The sequence below is a fragment of the Argiope bruennichi genome, chromosome 2, assembly GCF_947563725.1.
Source record: "Argiope bruennichi chromosome 2, qqArgBrue1.1, whole genome shotgun sequence".
Taxonomy (NCBI): domain Eukaryota; kingdom Metazoa; phylum Arthropoda; class Arachnida; order Araneae; family Araneidae; genus Argiope; species Argiope bruennichi.
Genome location: NC_079152.1, coordinates 141024858 through 141040906, shown reverse-complemented (window position 1 = coordinate 141040906; position 16049 = coordinate 141024858). Strand labels below are relative to the sequence as shown.

The window sequence follows — 16049 nt, the reverse complement described above, 5'->3', positions numbered from 1 at the left end:
CCTTTGTTATCTGCTGAAAATGATTCCCAATTTTTATTAATGTTTTCCTTCTCATTACATAACAAATTTTAACATTATTTCTAATGTATTCTCTACCTGATTATTTTTTGAATTTATCTGTATAGAAATGACTAAATAATTCCTTATTCCCATCTTTGAAAATCAAATGTATTTTTAATTTGATGTTGTTCTTTTTATGATTTATAGAAAATGACATGCATGTATGGCTCATATCAGTGTAGTTATTTTTTAGTGGTTTTATGTGCTCATTATCTTATTACAATATGTATATGTATTAGAGAAATAAAAAGACACATATAGAAGAATTTTGTATTAAGAATCAGCATTAATGTTGCACCTCTATTGACACTTTCTTGTAATTCTTGTAGAAGAATTTTGAATTAATAATCAGCATGAATGTTATATTTTAAAGTACCTTTAATGGAACTTTGTTTTAATGCTTGTAGAAGCTGTAACTTCTCTGTCAGAATTTTCTTTTGTAATTCATATATGTTACTTTTCGAGTCAAATTTGAATAAAATAGATTTTTGTATACAGAAGTCCTTTTTTAATTTTGCATATTTTAAGACATTCTGAGAAGTGTGTGAAAAACAAAGAAAATAGATTAATTGGAATTTAAAAATTTTGGAATTTGAAAAACAAGTATAGATAATAACTTATCCGAGTTAATTCAAATTTCTACAAATTATGATGCAAATATAAAATTTTAAAAAAGAGGTTTTTATTTTAAAAATTCAACTTAACTTAACTGACAGTTTAATGTAACTTATTAGAATAATATGTAAGATGATTTCAAGAAAAAAAATTTTGTGAAAAATTCTTTTACTTTTTTGAAACATTTCAATTTGGATCATCTTTCATCAAATTTAAATATAGAAAGAGATCCCTTGTTTAAATACACAAGATCCTGAGTTTAAAAATTTGACAATTAAACAAAGGAAATTATGCTGACTTAACAGTATTTAGTTAGATGTTGTGCTCATAGGTTTATGATTTCAGGAAGGAATTATTGTCATAAAGATATGAATAATTAAAAACATCATTGGAAATTAATATAATAAAGTGACAGATATTATTCAAGTATGAGTAGAAACTAAATGTTAAAATATCAAAAAATTAATAACTTTTTTGGTACAAAATCCTGGGAATAAAAAAAAAAAAAAAAAAGAAAAAGGCAAAAACTTGTTGAAACAAATGGAATTTCACATTTACTTGAAAGAATTAAAATATCATTACTAGTTTCTGACAGGCTAATCAAGTTAACCTGTGTTGCTTTTTGATTAAGTTTGAATCATCAAGCAGAAAGTGTTAAAAAATGTATTGTTAATTGTAGATGTTTTGCCACTCAATTTATTTGAACAAAAGTGAATGCTTATGATGTGCAAATTAATCATTTATTTCATTCAGGGATATCGATTCTAAAATAAGTATGGTTTTCATCAATATTTACATTACTTTTATACTGATTTGTAATGTCAAGTACATGTTGTCAAGCTAACAATTAGCCCATTCAAATTTAAAGAGTTGTTAAATTCATTGTTTACAAAAAGTTTTAGATATGAGGTATAAATGAGCTTCTTCACTTCCACAATAACTATATACTATACAAATTTATTGCATGAATATTTATTTTGGTGAAATAGCTTTTGGTCTTCAATATTCATATACAATTTTCACTGACTTTTGTTTATAATTTGAATCTTCTGATTTGCAGCATATATTCTGAATGTATATATTCTGACATTTATAACTATAAATTTATATCTTTTTTAACAAAATATATGTAAAAATTTAATATTCTGATAGTTAATAAAAGAAAATTTTTCTATATTTGCTTTTCGATAGAAATAAAAGCATACCACAGAATAAGTATTTTTTACTTTTATTCAGCTTTGAGGGAAAAAAATTATCTCAAAAACTACTGAATATGTAGACAGCTAATACATATTTAAATATTGACACCAAAAACAATCTTAGTATTTTTTTAAAATATAACATATTATGGAAGTTTAAAACCTATTTGTTTAAAAATAAATGCTGAAAGTCTAATAACAATCTTAAAGAGAAGTTTGTAATATATGCTATAAACTTCATGCAAACAATTATATGGGATTGCCAGAGATATCATTGCTTTTCATTACAATTTAAATAACCTTTGGAAATTGAAATATTTTGTGTAAATGAAAATTATTTATTAAGATGAAAGTCATAATACTTGTAAGCAAGATTTTATACACTACATTTCCTCCTCTTTTATTATATTAAAAATACAGGATACTACAATTTTTGTTAAATTCATTGTTTAGAAGAAACTTCAATGAACTCCTCACTTGCGAAATCAGTTTGCAGCAGTTTGTTATTTCTATTGTTTATGTATATACTCTATAATTATATAAAAAATGTTTAAATATTTCCATAAGTAAATTAACTAATTTAAGGTTAATATGCATTTTTTTCAAAAATTTAATTCAGATAGACCTTTTGTAAAAGTTTAATTCATTGGAAAACTATTCAAAGCACAGCTAATATGCATATTCTCAATTCAAAAGAGAGCAAATGCTCAAATGTTTTATTACATAATAATACAGTGGAAATTTAAAATATACTTGGTTAATAATGTATAGTCAGGGAAACAATCCTACGAAAAGCTATAATATCATGTAAGCAAATCGGTGAGATTGTCACTAGGCAATATCACCTTTGTTTCTCGTTTGATCTTACCACATTCCTTGTACACATCTGGGAAAGAAACAAAATAACAACAAAAACACGAAACAGCGCCACCCATCAGCTGATAATCATGTGATATATATAGACCAATGAAGATCCATTTCCGGTTGAAAAAGGCAGAAAAAGCTGCTTGTCGTAACCTTGATGCTTAGTCGTAAAATTAACGTTCGTGAATACCAATGATCATTGGTTGATGATTTGTCGTTGATCATGGGTTGACGATCCGATGTTTAACAACCGGTTTGGTGAATACGGCCGAAGTCCGTTAACATTACATGTGTGCGTGAATCCGCAATCTTCGACGAAGCGAGTAACAACTCAACTCCGTATTGAATCAACAACAACTTGGAATCAAACTTGAAAAACGGAACAGCGTTGTGATCAGCAGCTGAAAAGATACTGAACTATTTTATTTCGGAAATGCAGTCATTTAAACTTAATATGTATATAGAATAGCTTGTCTTGTCGTAGAAATAAATGTTATAGTTTATTTTTTCAAGGAGAGTAGTTTTTTTTCAATCACAGTAAAAGAACCCGTGTAACATAGGCGAGTACACGACAACATTATCGTTCTCTCGCTATCCGCTTCTCAAATTATAACATCAAACGTAAACAAAAAAATCCGCTTCATACTCAGCGGAGAACGTTAATGACAGACTAATCGACAAAAGCGGTGCGGATGAAACTTAAATGCCATGCGCGGATAGCTCATGACATGTGACTTTAACGTCACATGAATTGACACCGTGGTTCAGCCTTTAATTTAGATTAATCTCTGCTTGTTCTGCCTTTTGAGTCATTTTACTTATTTTAAATGTGAATAAATCTGAACATATATACTCGACACAAATATCTTGAATTTGAAAATAGTTTACTTACAATAATAAAGAATGAAATAAAATATGAACCATTTTGAATAAAACAACTCAGAATAAGTGAGAAAAAGATCCATGAATTAATTACCTTCCAGTTCAGTAATCGGAAGTAATATTCAATTCGTATATAAATTTACTTCTATCTCACAATGTAATGCAGACTACTATTTGTCTTGTCGCCGAACGCCAATTTTGTTATGACTCAATGCAAACTCTCCTTTCGTTTTAAATATATTTATCTTCACAACAGAGATAATGAGGCTACTTATAATTAAAAAGTGTAAATTAACGTAATCACATGAAAAAAACAATTCTATTCTTACGGCCGTATTCACCAACCGTTGTTAAACATCAGCTGATGATTAAACGCTGATCAGCAGTCAAATCGGAATTCACCACACCAAATCGGTTGACGATTTCCCCCTGTTTTGCCCCATTTTTTGATTCATGGACTTCCGATAATCAAATTTGATCAACGGTTTTCCGCATGCGCAGTTCTCAAGAAGGACAACTGTTACATTAGTTTTCAAACAAACATGGGGGATTTAGATACATTGGAATTATTGCAGTTGATATCAGATTGGAGGTGAATAATTTACACTGACAGAGTTTCTGATGTGGATTTGTTAGATGAATGTGATTTTGTTTCCAATGCATTTTATCTTTGAGAAGGAGAAATTAAGCACCAATATCTTACGAAACAGTGCTGTAACTACTGAAGAGAAATTGTGTATTGCCTTATGTTTTTTTGCTTCAGGAAGTCATCAACAAATAATTGGTGATTTCAATCAAACTAGCCAGTCATCATGTTGCCGGGCTATAAATGAAGTATCTAGATGTATAGCTGAAATGAGGCCAAGATTCATTTACCTACCAAATAATGAATCTGAGCGACTTGAGGTATGTTTACATTGATCCCTTTTACATCGTTCATATGGGAATCCCTTTTTATTGTTATTATATCCGAGTTGATTTTTGATTATTATTTTCTGGAATTAAAATTAGAATCTGTCATTTGTATAATTCCGTGAACATTCAAATTTTTGAAGCAAAGGAATTATAATTAAAAGAATTTTCTAAACTTATTAATACCTTTTAGAAAACTCATCAAGTTTAGTACGATTATACTGTTTTTTGTCAATACTGTTTTACAGTTTTTTGTTCCTTAAAATACTTCCATTAAAAACATTTTATTGCATATTTTCTATTTGGTTAATCTAATGACTTGCTAATAAAATAAGTTATTTCATGTCTATACATATTCATATCATTTGTGTAGTCTTATAGTTTTTTTAATTATGTTATTATAGCGATATAAGTTATTAAAAATTGATAATGTATGTATGTAATATTTTTTCAAATCATTTGTAATTAACTTTTAATATTACTTTTATAACTAGAATTCATTTGTAACAGTTTTTGCATTTGTTATGCTATAAGAAAATTTTCCCATTCTTTACATAGACAGTGTACATGTTAATCAATTTTAACCTTGCTCCTTTTATTTTTCAATTTTGTAAATCTGTAAAAATATAATAAAGAATTCAAGTATTAAAGATTATTTGCAATATAAACTTAACATTTTAATTATGCTTTATTCCATATTGAAAAATCTTATTCTTCTACCCCTACCATTATACCACTGTATATCAAAGATTACGGCAGATTTTTGTATGAATAAAGCAAGAAGGGTTTTTCAGAAACAACCACCTAAATAATAAATATGTTTTCGTTGAACAAATAATATTTTAAGATTAGGAAAAAAAAATATTCTTTCTGTAGAATATTTTCCAAAGTTATCTGAAATCACTTACAAATATTTTAGAATGCACATTTCTAGTGATTGAGAATAGAATATCTTATGTCTTTTTTTTATATATATAAAAAAGTTTTAAAAAGTACTGTATAAATGAATTCTAAATTTAGTTACAAAAATTGGAATTTTTGACTTATATCAAATATTATAATATTTAAAATATTTAATATTATAATCAAATAAATTATAATATTTGTGTTTATACTATCAATTTTTAAGTATGTCATGTAAGTATTATTGTTAAATTAGCAATATTTTTCATTAGTTATTTATAATATTATAATTCTTATTTCACATTTCTCAGATTAAAGACTTGCAAAGATATGGAAGAAATAAGAAACAGCCTTTTCCTCCTGGAAAAAAAAAAAAAAAGAAAAGAAAGAAAAGCAACAAACAAAAACATCTTTTTCATCTGTCTGGTGATGATTATACAGGATTGCTTTTTGTATTTTTGAAACTTTCCTGTATGACTTATTTCCATGATTGTACACTGTTTTCACATGGGTATATGTTTTTTTTTTTTTTAGTAATTGATTTTTTATGTTATTATTTGTTTTATAGAAAAAGAATTATGGCAGTTTTTATTATGATTAATAATTAGAAATTTAAAGAAATTACTTTTGTTACTTATAAATTGTGTGATATAATAATGTGCTTAGTCACTCAATATAGCTAATCTCTTTTACAATATCAGTTTACTTCAGCTTTAATCTTCAACGATGTGTATAAAATTAACATTTTTTAAAGAAATCAAATTTTGACCTTTGTTATCTGCTGAAAATGATTCCCAATTTTTATTAATGTTTTCCTTCTCATTACATAACAAATTTTAACATTATTTCTAATGTATTCTCTACCTGATTATTTTTGAATTTATCTGTATAGAAATGACTAAATAATTCCTTATTCCCATCTTTGAAAATCAAATGTATTTTTAATTTGATGTTGTTCTTTTTATGATTTATAGAAAATGACATGCATGTATGGCTCATATTAGTGTAGTTATTTTTTAGTGGTTTTATGTGCTCATTATCTTATTACAATATGTATATGTATTAGAGAAATAAAAAGACACATATAGAAGAATTTTGTATTAAGAATCAGCATTAATGTTGCACCTCTATTGACACTTCCTTGTAATTCTTGTAGAAGAATTTTGAATTAATAATCAGCATGAATGTTATATTTTAAAGTAACTTTAATGGAACTTTGTTTTAATGCTTGTAGAAGCTGTAACTTCTCTGTCAGAATTTTCTTTTGTAATTCATATATGTTACTTTTCGAGTCAAATTTGAATAAAATAGATTTTTGTATACAGAAGTCCTTTTTTAATTTTGCATATTTTAAGACATTCTGAGAAGTGTGTGAAAAACAAAGAAAATAGATTAATTGGGATTTGAAAATTTTGGAATTTGAAAAACAAGTATAGATAATAACTTATCCGAGTTAATTCAAATTTCTACGAATTATGATGCAAATATAAAATTTTAAAAAAGAGGTTTTTATTTTAAAAATTCAACTTAACTTAACTGACAGTTTAATGTAACCTATTAGAATAATATTTAAGATGATTACAAGAAAAAAAAATTTGTGAAAAATTCTTTTACTTTTTTGAAACATTTCAATTTGGATCATCTTTCATCAAATTTAAATATAGAAAGAGATTCCTTGTTTAAATACACAAGATCCTGAGTTGAAAAATTTGACAATTAAACAAAGGAAATTATGCTGACTTAACAGTATTTAGTTAGATGTTGTGCTCATAGGTTTATGATTTCAGGAAGTAATGATTGTCATGAAGATATGAATAATTAAAAACATCGTGTGAAATTAATATAATAAAGTGACAGATATTATTCAAGTATGAGTAGAAACTAAATGTTAAAATATCGAAAAATTAATAACTTTTTTGGTACAAAATCCTGGGAATAAAAAAAAAGAAAAAGGCAAAAACTTGTTGAAACAAATGGAATTTCACATTTACTTGAAAGAATTAAAATATCATTACTAGTTTCTGACAGGCTAATCAAGTTAACCTATGTTGCTTTTTGATTAAGTTTGAATCATCAAGCAGAAAGTGTTAAAAAATGTATTGTTAATTGTAGATGTTTTGCCACTCAATTTATTTGAACAAAAGTGAATGCTTATGATGTGCAAATTAATCATTTATTTCATTCAGGGATATCAATTCTAAAATACGTATGGTTTTCATCAATATTTACATTATTTATATACTGATATGTAATGTCAAGTACATGTTGTCAAGCTAACAATTAGCCCATTCAAATTTAAAGAGTTGTTAAATTCATTGTTTACAAAACGTTTTAGATATGAGGTATAATGAGCTTCTTCACTTCCACAATAACTATATACTATACAAATTTATTGCATGAATAATTATTTTGGTGAAAAAAATTGTTGGTCTTCAATATTCATATACAATTTTCACTGACTTTTGTTTATAATTTGAATCTTCTGATTTGCAGCATATATTCTGAATGTATATATTCTTCTTATATGTATATATTCTGACATTTATAACTATAAATTTATATCTTTTTTAACAAAATATATGTAAAAATTTAATATTCTGATAGTTAATAAAAGAAAATTTTTCCATATTTGCTTTTCGATAGAAATAAAAGCATACCACAGAATAAGTATTTTTTACTTTTATTCAGCTTTGAGGGAAAAAAATTATCTCAAAAACTACTGAATATGTAGACAGCTAATACATATTTAAATATTGACACCAAAAACAATCTTAGTATTTTTTAAAAATATAATATATTGTGGAAGTTTAAAACCTATTTGTTTAAAAATAAATGCTGAAAGTCTAATAACAATCTTAAAGAGAAGTTTGTAATATATGCTATAAACTTCATGCAAACAATTATGTGGGATTGAAAGAGATATCATTGCTTTTCATTACAATTTAAATAACCTTTGGAAATTGAAATATTTTGTGTAAATGAAAATTATTTACTAAGATGAAAGTCATAATACTTGTAAGCAAGATTTTATACACTACATTTCCTCCTCTTTTATTATATTAAAAATACAGGATACTACAATTTTTGTTAAATTCATTGTTTAGAAGAAACTTCAATGAACTCCTCACTTGCGAAATCAGTTTGCAGCAGTTTGTTATTTCTATGGTTTATGTATATACTCTATAATTATATAAAAAATGTTTAAATATTTCCATAAGTAAATTAACTAATTTAAGGTTAATATGCATTTTTTTCAAAAATTTAATTCAGATAGACCTTTTGTAAAAGTTTAATTCATTGGAAAACTATTCAAAGCACAGCTAATATGCATATTCTCAATTCAAAAGAGAGCAAATGCTCAAATGTTTTATTACATAATAATACAGTGGAAATTTAAAATATACTTGGTTAATAATGTATAGTCATAGAAACAATCCTACGAAAAGCTATAATATCATGTAAGCAAATCGGTGAGATTGTCACTAGGCAATATCACCTTTGTTTTCTCGTTTGATCTTACCACATTCCTTGTACACATCTGGGAAAGAAACAAAATAACAACAAAAACACGAAACAACGCCACCCATCAGCTGATAATCATGTGATATATATAGACCAATGAAGATCCATTTCCGGTTGAAAAAGGCAGAAAAAGCTGCTTGTCGTAACCTTGATGCTTAGTCGTGAAATTAACGTTCGTGAATACCAATGATCATTGGTTGATGATTTGTCGTTGATCATGGGTTGAACGATCCGATGTTTAGCAACCGGTTTGGTGAATACGGCCGTTATTTTTTCTGTAATCTAAACTAAAAATAAGTTGCCAGATTCCAAGTTGGAATACGCTAAGAGTAGAATTAAAGAAACAGGAAATACAAAACTTAATGGTGAGTGGCAACATGTAGCATGGGATGGTTCGTTAGCAGGACGGAAACTTCTCAACTAACGTTCTTCCTTCATTCTTGTGTGTCGAAGTGTGTGTTTGTGAATGTGGGCTTCGTAGATAAATTTATAATCCATATTAATCGTGAGTAAAATTATATTTTCATCATTCTTTATTCGTAATTTCTTAAATATGGAATTGTTATGTTATATCTGCATTCGTCTTTCCGTTATATGATTTTGATGTTTTGTGTTTGAACTATGTCTATACCTGCTGTGGATTTGTTTTATTATCTATTTTGTGTAAATTTATTAGTAGTAAGTGAGCTAAAAGAATATTTAAAAATTTATTAAATACTGCGAATTTAGTTCTCTCTTTTAATATTTCGATATCGAAATTTTATAGTAAAAAAAATGCATTGAAGATTTTTTTTTTTATAAACCTTTTAACTATTATAAATTTAGATTTCGGAATGATAAATTGATAATTAAAGAAAATGAAACCTGAATAAAGTTTTTTAATCATATTTTGAAGCATGATTTCGGTATTAATAGATTAAACTTGGTACATAATATAATAATCATGGTATTCAAATTGTGTTAAATCAATATTTTAGATGCGTTTTGCAACACTAAAGACAGCCAAGGTATTCTAGGGTAGACGCTGACTGAAAAATTAGTTTCTAGCCTATTTTGATGCATTTTTTGGGGGGGGGGCTTATTGCCTTTTTTTTTTTTTTTTGGTACGACTAATCTAATGGTCGATCAATTTCTGGATGATTTACATATCCAACTATGTAAATTTGTATTTATTGTTATACTTATTTTATGAAGTTCATAAAACTTTTTTGAATTTGATCTTTGACTATTGTATGACTTTTGTTTCTTGACAGATGTCTAATATCTGTATTACTGTGTATTTAATATGTACTTTATTTCTTAGGAAGGAAACAATAAAATATAATAATGGCACCCCGTAAAGGAAAGGTGAAGGAAGAACAGCCCGTAGTTGCTCTTGGACCTCAAGCTTTGGAAGGCGAAAATGTTTTTGGTGTTGCTCACATTTATGCCAGTTTTAATGATACATTTGTCCATGTAACAGACTTATCTGGGAGGTATGTAATATTTTTGAGAATTAATCATTCAGCCTCTGCAATGTACTTTAATATTTCAAGTATGTGCATGTCATAAGTTTTATAATTCTTTGAGATTTCAGTACTTTGAGAATTAAAGGCACAAGATCTATTCTCTATTTATATAATTGTTACTATAGGATTGTGTTTTTAAAAGTAATGAAACAATTTTTTCTGTTTTATTCTCTTTATTTATTAATAGTGCAGCATGCCCATCTATGAAATCAGGCTAAAATATTATTTACCGTTCATTTGAGGGCCCTGAAATTAGCATTTTTTTACAATTAACTTTGTTAAGGAGTGATACATAGAAAGATGAATGGTTATTATGCCTCCTATTTCCGTGAGTAATCGGAGTTCACTGTATTAATTGTAAATATTTTCTATCTGGCTCTTTTTTAATGAAAGAAATGCCTCCTAGTGCATGCACTGAACTGTGATGGATTTTTTTAAATCTAAAAATTAACTTTCTTTTAAAATGCCTTATTTATAGCTGAGAAACTTTCAAGTGACTTTTATTGTCACTTTCTTTTGACAATTTAGTGTAGTAAAATGAGTTATAATAGTTCTTCTATTTCATTGCGAAGCTTAGTATCAAGTATAATTTTAACATTCTTTTTTGACTTGGAAGGCATTTTTTTTTTCCTTATGATATCCTTAACTACTGTTGAGAAATACCTGCTTTTTTCTGCCTAGCATGAAATGTATATAATGAAGAAAAAAATAAACATGAATAAAGTAGTCTGTTTTTTTTCTATGAATTAAAAACAGCATATATATACTTAGGGTATTTTTTTACATGATCTGCAATCTAGTGATTAATTAAAGAAAATCAGTAAGGGCATTATGTTTATTGCTGGTTGCTATAAACATGATATCAAAGAAATTAATTATTGACTGTTTGCTAATGGCATGTAGTTACACACAAATACTGTAATTTGACTTTAGACTTTTGTTTTAAAATCTTGAAACATCTGTTATAAAGCTAAAAATACATCTGAATTTCAAAAAAAAGCATGTCAGAAAAATACTGAAATAGGAATTAATACAGATAATAATGTAAATTGGTCTTAATGGGTTAAAATACTCTGAAAAATTAAGAAATTTTGCTGTATAATAAAAACAAACATTTATTTCTCATATTCCTTTAATTGACTAATATTCTTTGAACATATAAGATCATAGTGATATTTTCTTATTGTTTAGATACTGTATCTCAAATTCTCGATTTCTGTTTGAAATTAAGAATTAGAAAAAGGAAAGGGGGGGGGGGGAATGGAACTAAAAATTATCATTCTTAAATATAACATTAGAAATTGGCTCAGTTAAGTTGCTGTAGAAGCATAATTAACAGGAATAACATTTTTCTTTAAAAAAAATCCAAGGATAATTAAGTTTTAAGTTGTCATAAGTTTCATTAATAAATTGAATAATGGCTTAATTTCAGCTGTTGAATTTTTTCCCAATGAAATTAATCATTGAAAACTTTCAATTATTTTTAGTTTGATTTCAAGTCTGCTTAAAAATCCATCTATATATTGATAAAGTAATCTCTTAATAATAATTTTACCTTATATGATAAAGATATCACTCTTAAATTTATGCTAAGTAGCTATGAATATATGGATTTATGATTTCATTTTAATGTAAGTACTGATATAAAGTTTTTCCTTCTTTCTTTTTTTTTTTATTCAGCCAGATTTTTGTATCTTGAAAATTTATGATTGGCTGATTTTTAGTTTGGAATGAATCAGTTTTTACTTCCTGATGTTTTAAAAGATTTTTGATGTTGCTTAAGATTTTGTCTTACCTTTTCTTAATCACATTGTATTGAATTTCTATATGTGAATGAGTGATTAAAAGATTCATGTTATTGTCTGACAGATAAAGAAAAACAACTGATAGTTGAATATAGGTATTTTGATTATTGAACATGATTCTGAAATTGATAATTTATGAATATTTTGATTTTTAATAAATTGTTGCTTTGAATAGTACAATTTGTTATGAGCGACTTAGCTAGAATTAATGGCAGTATGTCATTTTGAATCAATAAGTAGATATCGTCTTTATACCTAATGAAGTCAATTTATTGCATTGGAAAGAAATTAATTTGGTTTCATTTTTTGAACATAAAAATCTTTTTTTATCTTGGAATGTTTTTATCAGTATTTCTCTTTCCTTTTTAATTTGTTACAGGTGTTGAGACAGATGCACAGTGATTTCGCATAAAATATAACTTATCATAAAATTAACCTATCATTCTACAATTAAATATGCTGTCTCTTTTAGGGAAACAATTGCAAGGGTTACTGGTGGAATGAAAGTAAAAGCAGATAGAGATGAAGCTTCTCCATATGCTGCTATGTTAGCAGCCCAGGATGTTGCTGAAAAATGCAAATTGGTCGGAATTACTGCATTGCACATCAAGCTAAGAGCGACTGGGGGAACAAGGTAAGTTTTTAAAATATTGTTTATTTTTTAAAGGAATTATTCAGTTATATTTAAAATAAATGCCAGATATTGAAAAAAGGAACATGGAAGCGTTTTACTATTAACGTGGAAGGCACGTGATCAAGTGAAAGTGGTATTTAATTTTTTAAAATGATTAAATATTATGCTTTTTTAAATTAAGAATCAGTTAATTAGATTACTAGCAAGTGAATTATTTTCTTTATTTTCACCTAATTTTTGATTAATTCTTTTCATACTGAAATAGTACCTCATACATTATATAAATTTCAATGAATGATATTTAACTGTATTTGTAAAAATTTTTCAGGACAAAAACACCTGGACCTGGTGCACAGTCAGCATTACGTGCTTTGGCACGTAGTGGAATGAAAATTGGAAGAATAGGTAATTGATTTTTTTTTTTGCAGTTTATTTTCTTTTCATAATTGAAATATTTATCAACTATCTTTTAGTGTTTAGTATATTCTTCAGTATTATGTTCTAAAAATATGATAAAGTATAAATAAAATGTTAGTTTTTATTTCCTAGAATTTGTAATTGCATATAGCACGCCAGTCTAAAATGCATTTTATTTAATACATCTTATGATTTTTTTCACATCTGTAACCTGTTCTTTGTATACATAAGTGAAAATAATGATACTCATTCTTTGATATTTGCATACTATTCTAAGTGAAAAATTGGTTAATCATAATTTTCTTAACTACACCATATGAATTTTTTTATATAGAGAGTAAGAAATAATTTACTTTTTTTATAATTTTAACTCTTTAAAAATATTCCCAAAACTTGTATATAGTGAATCTTTTTCTCTTGAAATGAACCATCTTAATTATATGAAAAAAAACTACAATTTTATCTATATTTGTTAAATTACTGAATGAATAAATATGTGAAGTTATGAATTTCCCCTAATACAGTTTTTTATATATTTTTTCTGTTATTAGTCTTGTGTATCTTTATATAGTATTTTTTAATATTGAAAGATAAAAATTATGAATTATCTGTCCTAGTTAACATCCTACTTAATTAACATCCTACTTTTAAGATTTCAAATTTGATTTTATGAATACTGAAAGGTCCCAATTGCTCATTCATTGAAATTATCGGAAGTACTTGAGAACCTTAATATCACTGCAAAATTTCTTTTGCTTTTCATTTAGTAAATATTATTTCTTCAAAGCCAGCTTTATTTGTTAGTTGTTTACACAGATGGGTTTTGAAGATATGTAGGCTTTCTAAAAGCATACATTTGTTTAAGAACCATTTGTTAAACTGAATTCTCTTTTGTCTATCAACCTGTTCAAAACACCTGTCATGTCAGCTTTTCGAGGGGTAGCTGATTTTTCTTTGATTTTTGTCTTTAAAAGAGAAATTCAGTCTTTCCAGTATTCTATAGTACCTGAATTTAAATAACTCAAGTAATAAATAGTAAGATTTAAAATATTATTCATTTTAATTTTAAATGCTCTTACAAATTCTAATGGTCTGAAAGATGTTTCTTAATGCAATTTTGCTCAACAGCTCCTTTTTAATTTAGCAATGAATGCTATATTTAAGTTTGTTTACCTTTTTCTGTTTAATGTTAATTTTTAATTTAGACATCTTAAATTTAAAATAATTATATAAATATTAATATATTGATGTTGTTGGGAACTTCATACATATTGAAATCTTTTCTACCCTTCACAAATTTGAGTTATTTGTAATAATGCCTTTTTTTAATTTTTTACAGAGGATGTGACCCCTATTCCATCAGATACTACTCGCAGGAAAGGTGGACGACGTGGTAGAAGATTGTAAACAATCATTTATTTGTGAATAAAGGGAAAAAATAGCTGTTATTGTTGTTTTAATACTGTTTTGTATGACTTTCATTTTATAAACAAAAACAAACAATTTTATAAACAAATGGTTTTATTTTCTATTTGATATGTGTTCTAATTTCCTGAATTTAATTAAACATCAAAATGTTATTCAGGATGCTGGCAGATTTTAATATTACTATTTAAGTACATTCATTAGTTTTGTAAATTTAAAAAAAAACTTTATATAGCCATTTACATATATTTTAATACTTATAAGAATATTATACCTTTTACTTGCAATATTAGCCATAACTTTTTAGCTTGATCCTTCCCATGTCCATCCTTAAAATTTAAAAGTTAAGGTATGACAATTATATTGGTAGTGTCATATGAGATAAAATAAAAGATTTTGAGTTATGATTATCTTGATAAAGTTTGCGACTGAAAATTTCAGAAATTGAATTAGAGTGTTTAGTAATGGATTTGTTCTAAATTAAAGACAAAATGAGGTATTCAGTATGCAAATTAAGCACTCCCCCACCTCATCTTTCATACAACAAGGGGGAAAATAAAAGAACATTCTAAGTTTAGATTTCACAAGTATCTTATTTTATGCTGTTACTAAGAAAAATTTTATACTATTGAATTTAAAGTATTTTTTTCACATTTTTTTTATTGCTTTGTGCACTTTATTAAATTTATACCATTTTGATGATGCAGTATGAAAATTGCACACCTGAATTGGCTGTACTGCATTTGGTGGCAAATTGTGAATCTGTAATAGAATTTATGAATTTTGTTTTATTCATCTGAATTCCTGTCACTACATCACAACCTAAATTGTGCTTTACAGATTTTTACTGAAATATAGTAATATCCAACATCTATTATTTGAAACTGACAATTTGCACATTTTGCTTAATGTCATGAAAAGTGCTTAAATTTCGAAGCCATTTTTGAGGTGCTTAATTTTTTTGAAATGGGAAGGAAAAAATGGATATCAACATATAAAAATAATACTTAATGGTTTTTCCCACTCCCTCTTCAACAATGTCCATTGTTTATTGAAATATTGTGAAGGTTATCCCAAAAGGACAGTATGACATATATACTATGCCATGCTTCTTGTGATTTGAAAAATCTTCGAGCATCAGTGGAATTGAAGATAATGAATATGTTAGCTATACCTGATAAATGTATATTTAACCTTTTTATTTGTGTAATGAAAATTGCACAGGATGAATTTGGTGTGCTAAAGAGATAAATGAACATGGGAGTGCTCTAAAAACACTTATAGTGAAGCTTCTTTTGACCAT

General features: G+C 26.5%; 1 protein-coding gene across 1 annotated transcript; it reads left to right on the top strand.

The window, feature by feature from the left end:
• The first annotated feature begins 9305 nt into the window (after nt 1-9305).
• LOC129962070 (40S ribosomal protein S14) lies at nt 9306-14781 on the top strand. The gene is made up of 5 exons (XM_056075781.1): nt 9306-9462; nt 10261-10432; nt 12743-12904; nt 13233-13309; nt 14661-14781. The coding sequence occupies exons 2-5, from the start codon at nt 10284-10286 to the stop codon at nt 14726-14728; spliced, it is 456 nt and encodes a 151-aa protein (XP_055931756.1). The 5' UTR covers nt 9306-9462; nt 10261-10283; the 3' UTR covers nt 14729-14781.
• The last annotated feature ends 1268 nt before the right edge of the window (nt 14782-16049 follow it).